At 46.5% G+C, this 7,459-nt stretch overlaps 1 protein-coding gene across 4 annotated transcripts in view; it reads right to left on the bottom strand.

Annotated features, from left to right (window-relative positions):
* Window positions 1-161: 161 nt before the first annotated feature.
* Window positions 162-7,459, bottom strand: part of BCORL1 (BCL6 corepressor like 1) — a 55,933-nt gene continuing 48,635 nt past the window's right edge. For all 4 annotated transcript variants that reach the window (XM_042479238.1, XM_042479237.1, XM_042479236.1 and 1 more), the window contains 3 exons: window positions 6,482-6,559; window positions 4,377-4,530; window positions 162-3,532 (listed from right to left, as the gene is read on the bottom strand). In XM_042479238.1, coding sequence (XP_042335172.1) covers window positions 3,250-3,532; window positions 4,377-4,530; window positions 6,482-6,559 — 515 coding nt within the window. In that variant the 3' untranslated portion in view covers window positions 162-3,249. The remainder of the gene's footprint in view (window positions 3,533-4,376; window positions 4,531-6,481; window positions 6,560-7,459) is intronic.

The raw sequence follows: 7,459 nt of genomic DNA, 5'->3' as shown, positions 1-7,459 counted from the left end.
CCTGTCCAGGTGTTTTGCCCCAATTCCCATTAGCCCTATGGATTGTGAAAATTAAGAATAGGATTGTGATACACACAAAAAAACTAGCTAGATTGTATGCAGGGAAATGTTGCCTTTCATCAGTACTCTAAAGTGATTTTGCAAAAGTCTCTTGGCTCACTTTGGAACATCCTCTCACTCCTATTTATTTTGAATTAGGAACAGACATCATGTTAAATTCTAAATAAGGAGAGCACACAACTGTATTGGGGATACAATAGTAAATTGGCCCTAGGTTGCCAGCACCCAGATGCACATCTTTACTGACTCTGTGCTACATACAATGAGAACATGGTTTTAAATTAGAAAGTGGGTGTTGATAAATAGGTTTACAAATCTGCCTGCATTTTATGCCCTTCCCTCCCTACACTGGCTGTTTTATGAAAATCCACCCTTCTGTAGAGGGAAGAGGTGATTCTGCAGAAAGAAAATGAAAATGCACCAAGAGCTTCTTCCTGCTGTGCACCAGCAGAATCTTCCCACTTTCATTCAGGGAAAGCAGAGTCATTTCTGTTTTCCTACTGGGGTTTTGGAAGAGGTAGTGACAACACACACATTGCCCCTTATGGCCTTTACTAAATCCTAGAACAACTCTCTCCTGCAGGCACCAGATTCAGAAGCAAATAGCAACAGCCATACATACCGAACCTCAACTTAGAAACCAAACACTTCTGTCCTCTGGGGAGTTAAGCCCATTTGGAATTAACTGACAGGACAGGACACAAGGGTTAGCTTTTGTTCCCTTAGAGCGGGAATGGGACCTTATAACCCTCTTGCTTTTTTTGACCAATTCCTTTACTAGCTGGGGGCTGATGAGAGTTGTAGTCCAAAAACATTCCATCTCTGCTACTGAGCTAAGTTGTGAGTGGCTGGAACTTCTCTTCCTTGAACAGCACTAGCACTCTCTCTACACTTGCTCCTTTGTTTCATGTTGCACTGCACTAATTTTTTATGTATTAAAAACAGCCAAATGCTGGAATCTGCTGTGTGGCATGATTGGCGTGGTTAACAGAAAAGAGTGCAAATTTCCCCCTCAAAGATGATATTTTACCATTTTAAAAAGAGAATGTGGGAAATGGTTGCAGGAAATATAGGAATGCAGGAGAATAGGCTACACGAAACCCCAGACAGCATCTGCTCCCATTGTTTTCCAGATGGCTTCCACCTCCAGTTCCACCTGCCTTATTCCCCAGGCAATGGCCATGGTGGCTACAGGTGATAGAAATTCTACTTGAAACCATCTGAAAGGCCCCAATAGAAAGCTTAAACCTGCCTTTAAAGATTTAAAGGCACACATATCAAGAGGGGATTTTCCTCTTCTTTTCAAACCACCTTTTTGCAGAATAAAATCTCGCACACCATCACTGGCTCTTCTAGATTTGGAAAGAAGGGGATGCTCACTAATACAATACAGATGTCTTTCTTTTCCTCCCAGTAAGCCTAACACTGCTTGTGGGGAGGGGTAACAATGTAGTTTGAGCAGGAAAATGACAAATCTGTTTCCAACTGCTTTAAATTTATAAACAAGGGCTGGACAGCCAACCTCACACCTCTTTGGACCTCACCCTTCAGTACTTTAGGCCATGATTCAAACCAAAAGGAAAAATCCCCCCCTTAGCTGCAGCCTCTATTTACTCACTGTTGACACCGAGGGTCCTTCCCTGTTCTATATACTTCAGCCTGCTTTGTCCTGGGAAATGTGTATGATAAGAAATTGCTTCCACAGCATTTCTTCAGTACCTGAAAGCAGCTTCTTTTTTGTTATGGACACATTTTAAAAGGTGCAGCTGAGTGCTGGCTCTGCATAGCCAGGCTTGGCCTGCATAGCCTCTGGCTCTACCTTCTGGCACACTGACAAAAGGGCTGCCTCTTATATCCTTTTTGGCTTACAAACAATACACATTTTCCTCTCAAAGCAAAGGCACTCGTGTGATGGTGCTCACTTCCATCAGACTTTCTACGCAAAGACACAAGATCCAAAGATGAGGCGGGAGACAGGGGCCCTGATGCAGGTTTTTCTGTACATAAGTGTTTTTGACACCAAAGCGTTGCTTAAGAATAAAACAAATCAGATGAAAGAAAAGAAAAAACAGCAGCTGGAACACACACCCCAAAGGCCCAAAAGCCTTGGTGCAAAGGAGTAAGGAGAGGGAACAGTTGATTTTCTGAGGTGGGAGGGCTGGCAGAGATAACCTGCTCGGAAAATTGTGGAGGGGGCATGGGAGAGGAGGTGCAAAGAAATGCAGCTCCTAGTGGGAACACAACACAAAATTTAAAAGGTTAACACCCAAACACCCCATCCCAATGCAGGGAAGAGCCAGGAAACAGATTGTCCAGTCCTTGTTAGCACCTGTACATTAAAACTGTACCATCTATACTACCCCCACCCCGCTGCTGGGCACGTCTTTCTCTGCCACACTCACTCCACTAGAGACTACTGGCTTGCCATCTGAACTGATAGAACAAAAGGGAACTTTTAAAAAAATGGGAGGGGATAGATGGCAAAGGGACGAGGAAGAACAGCCAATATCAGATGCCTTTGGCTATATATTGATTCAGCCTCTGTCCACCACTCCAAAACGCCAGGCTGAACTTCAGAGATAAAATAATGTGGCAAAAAGGCTTCGGCTAAGAAAGATGAAAATGCCCCCAGCAGACACTGGGTGGCCCTCAAATAAGGGGAAAGAACTTTCAGGGCCCTGCCACCACTTCTTGAGAACTGGAGAGAGAAGTGGCAGCTTGTTCCTTGTAGCACATCCCAGGTAGGGATGGGCGGCCGCAAGAAGGCCTCATGCCCTCTTCCACCTGCCCCACAAATCACAGTGATACAGACTTTGCAGGAACAAAAAAGGAACACCACAAATTAAATACTAATTAAATAAATACTCTGGAAGAGCTTGGGGGTGGAGCAGGGGAGGGAGGGGAGAGATGCAGTTCCACACAGAGAGGCTTTAAAACCACCAAGGCCACCAATTGGGCCAAAAAAGTTCAGAGGCCAGGGTGAGCAAGGAGGCAGCTTTCTATCCTGCTGCCCCACCCCATCCCGGCTGGGCGGGTGGCAAGCACCTGCTGCAGTTCATCACCGAGGGCCTTGTGGCCAGAAGCCCTGCCGCTGCCTGCAAGAAGGCCACCTTCTCATTGGTCCAGATTATTGCCTCGCAGTGCATGATGACAACAGACGGAGGGATCATTCTGGCCCCCCCTCCCTCGTCAGCTGCTCCAGGCCTCAAACACCACCTCTGAGCCCAGCAGTCGAACTAGCTCTGGCTCGTAGCGCACCAGCTCCACCGTCTCTACAGCACCCGGAGCCAAGGGGGGAACCATGTGCTCCTGGATTTCTTCTGGAGCCAGCACCTGACTCAATGACAGCTGGCGTTGGAACTCCACCTTGGGGAGGGTCGTCACTTCAAAGTGTGGGAAGCGGGCCTGGAAGATGCGGGATGAAAGCTTCAACCGCTTCAGCACATCTGAGAAGAGGAACCAGTTACAGGGTCTGGTGGCAAGAGGAAGAGACACGGCAGTCAATGAGCAGCAGCAGATCACACTCTCTTCATCCAGTTCACTCCCCTCTAACCCCTTACCCTAGCCTTTAATTGTTTCTGCAAGGTGTGATGCTGGGCTAAAGCCTACCTGAAAGCAATAGCCAACAATTTCAACAGAAACCCATTTCCCCACCAGCTCAATCTGTGGAAATTGGCTACAAGAGAGAAGTAAAGGCATGCACATAAATTAATGAGCATCTTGTCCAGTACAGCAATTGAAAATTATTTGAGCTAAGTTAGACACCTCCCTCCTCACAGTGCAAAACCAATTCAAATTGTTTGCCATCCTTTGGGGCCACAACTGTACAGTGCAATTGCTAGAATCCAATTCCCTCTTTTAAAATCAAGTTTCTAGCCCTCATTGACGTGTCAAAGGAGAGACAGAGAGAAAGAGAGGAGCAAGCATGTTCTCTGGCATCACTTTTGTTTCAGTTTCCCATTCGGTCATTTGCCACAACAGTCTCCCTGAATGCCTCTCCCTTCTCAGAGCAGCTGGCAAGACTCTACTGCCCCCTGCATGAGTCTAGGAGGGCAAGGGGGAGGGATTTGACTTGGTAAACAAATGCAAATGTGCCTGTTCCTTCTCCAAGGCTCCCAAAAACTACTCCTAGTTCCTTTGTCTCCCACTGATCTGTCCCTCCTACCCCCACTGGTGAACTGCCCATTAGACAGGCCATTTCCCCATATGAAGCTTGGTTCACAGCTTCCCTTCTCCCAGAAGAACAGAGGGATAGACAACTGGCACGGTCCCAAATGCATCAGCCCTGCCAGAAAGGGCCCATCACAAGTACTCACCCCCGGGAGACGGACACTTGCAGGTTGTAGCAGGGGAGCAGCTGCTTGTCGGAGAACTCAAACATGAAGCGGTCTGAATCCTGCTCATCTTCCTCGTGATCTGAGCTCCCAGGAGGGTTGAGCAGAAGGTCGCAGCCAATCTCATCTTTCCCCTCTGAAAGGAAGAATACATGAAAGGGGGAGGGGAAGATGAGAGAAAAGAAAAAACAGCACTGGGCCCCAAGCATGCTGTACACACACACACACACACACACACACACACCCGTAACTCCCCAGGCCTCTCTGTGCCTGGTTCATTCACTGGATAGCCAGCCATTGCCATAGCAACCCCAATACTGGAGAAGTCTAGAGCAAGAGCCTGCAGCGGAATCGCACTGTCCAAACCACAGAATCCACATTCAGAGTCCACCCATGAGGCTGTGGCATGTTGCATTTTCTCTAGGAGTAAATAGAGTGGATACAGAGATGAGATCCTTAAGAATTTCAGATTCGATCAAGTGGTTTTTAAAAATCCAAATGTCCAGGCCTTCCAGATTCCTGGAAGGGTGCAGACAGACAATATTGCCCAACTTTTCAGAATCTAGAAAGGTTTTCAGAACAGGGAGAATCAAGCAAGTCCTTAGACTTCCAAAGGACTAGCACATCTTTAAAAAAAGAGAGATGATGCAAAAACAAAATGACAAAACCAATTATGCTACAGAAGAAAAAAATACACATGTGTGCTCAATTTGCATCATTTGTACAAGCGATAAAATTCAACTGCCTTGAATTCTCTAAATGCAAAAATTCTGGACATTTTAAAGGGGTTTTTCTGATTTGTTTAAACAACACAGAATACAAATAGTCTTGGCTACAGGCTAGTTATCTCTATCAAATGGGGGGGGGGGGGCTTCTTAGCCTGTGAACAAAAAAAGGGGGGGGGGGACCTGAGCTTTTTGTTCTACATGCTGTTTATCTCACTTTTGATACTGAAGTAATAGGTTCTTGAACTCCAGTGAAATTAGCCTGAACTAAGGAACAAGACTAGCTGAGCTCCATCTATGCCTTCAATGACTGACAGCTGCCTCTAGGCTGAGAAAGCTGAGAAAAAAAGAGAACACACCAGGAACAAAGAAAAGAAAAACTACAAAAGGTGCACTCATAAACTCAATGTGTTCTCAACTGAAAGGTTCTTCTGAGGTCCAACCAAACCAGTATTTGATGTTCTTTTTGTTGCCTGTTTTATTGAACCATTTCCTGTATTGCTATGTATTTTATATGTATTATCCTATTATCTCTTACATTGTACGCCATAGGCAGGCTCACTCTTATATATTTATTGTTTTATGTACAGTGCTGTGCAAATCTACAGCGCTATATAAATAATAATAATAGTAACAACAACAACAACAACAACAGTATCAGTGGGATGCAAAATTGCCTCCCTAACCATGTCTACAAGAAATGACCTAGGATTCAGGAGAATCCTGGCCTGTTGCTTGTGAGCAAGCACAGTGGTGTATTCTGCCCCATTGCTTCATCTGGTTCTTCCTGCAAGCAGGAGCATCTTTCATTGACAAGAACTCAGCAGCAACACTTGGGCATTATGTCCAAACCCAGTTCCTGGCTTATTATTCCTCAACAAGCAATGAACTGTAAGCCTGCTTCAAATCGTGGCTTCAGAGTTTGGCTTGCAAGGGGAATGGGTGAATCAGGGATACCAGTTCAGATGTATCCCTTAGTTTTTCCTCTAGAGAATTAACTGTTTAGTTTAGCTACTCCCACTGGTGGGAAGCACCTGGCAGAAGCAACCCGACACTATGCATCAGCATGCTTACTCACAAATGATAAGACAAAACTGCTCTGAAGCTTGGAATAATATTTTCTGTGGATGAAGCCAATATTTTCTGAAAGAATTGGTTCAAGCACACTATTTTCTCTCTTCTTCATTCTGCAGGTGGGGGGGGGGGACCTCAAAGTAGTGGTTTCTGACTGAGGATTCTGTTGGCAGGAATAAGAGAAAAATCCCCCTCCTTTGCATTCCCTTGCTCCAAGGCTCCCACCCTCCACCAGTCATCATGCTAGGAAGTGGAGTTAAACAAAGGGGGGGGGGGGATCGGCCTCACCTAGCACAGCACTGCTGTAAAAGTCCCAGGCCGTTCGTGGGTCCTCATCAGCTCGCCCCTGCAGATCTAAGAGGTAATCTACAAGGCAACAAGAGAAACAAGAAAGTTGTGCTTTTCAGATTTCCACAGGGTCTATGAAAACAACATCACACTGCAGGGATGCAGCCAAGGGTGGGGGGTGTCTGGGGTGTCCGGACCCCCCACCGGGTGTGGGCACATTCGCGCCCCTTCCTCCTCCCGTTTGGAGGAGGGCGTAAGAGTGGACGGGGCCTCCTTCCCTGCAACTTAGTTCTTTCCCTTTCTTTCTCCCTCTTTCTCCCTCCTTCCGCTCCTCCTCCTCCACACTTTTGGCAGAAAAAAGTCTCCATAGTCTGTTCCTGCAGAAGGAGAAAAGGAGGAGGAGGAGGAAAAGGAAAGGAAAGGAAAGGAAAGGAAAGGAAAGGAAAGGAAGGAAGGAAGCTCTTTCCTTCCACTCCGTACCAACTCACCCTCCCTGTGCAGTCACTCTGAAGGGGAGATAAATGTCCACATTTTCTCTCCCTCTGGTTAAGGGTGCCCTCCCTCCCCAGAATTGGTGCCTTTTTTTTGAGGGAGGGATGGTCAGGAGGGAGGGCAGGTAACATTGTTTGTTCCCTTCCCTCTCGCTTTCTCATGCCTCCAACACCAGGGATGGGGGAAGAATGGCTGCAGGGCAAACGCCCAGAGAAGAGACTAAACAGGTTGCAAATATTTTGCAGGGTTTTTTGGGGGGGGACGAAAAGAGCACCCCCCTTTTTTGGAAGGCAGGACTGGGGGAAAGGGTCACTTAAAGCCTGGAAGGGGGGGAGGTTTTCCTAGCAAGAGGGCTCCAACCCAGGAAAAATACAACAACAACAATAATAATTGTGGTGGTGATTTCTGCATCCCACTTTTCTCCTCAGATTGGGACCCAAAGCAGCTTTGGGTTATTTAATAACAATAACAACAACAACAATATAT

This window comes from Sceloporus undulatus, chromosome 7 (genome assembly GCF_019175285.1).
Source record: "Sceloporus undulatus isolate JIND9_A2432 ecotype Alabama chromosome 7, SceUnd_v1.1, whole genome shotgun sequence".
NCBI lineage: Eukaryota > Metazoa > Chordata > Lepidosauria > Squamata > Phrynosomatidae > Sceloporus > Sceloporus undulatus.
This window is presented reverse-complemented; position numbering and strand designations above follow the sequence as displayed.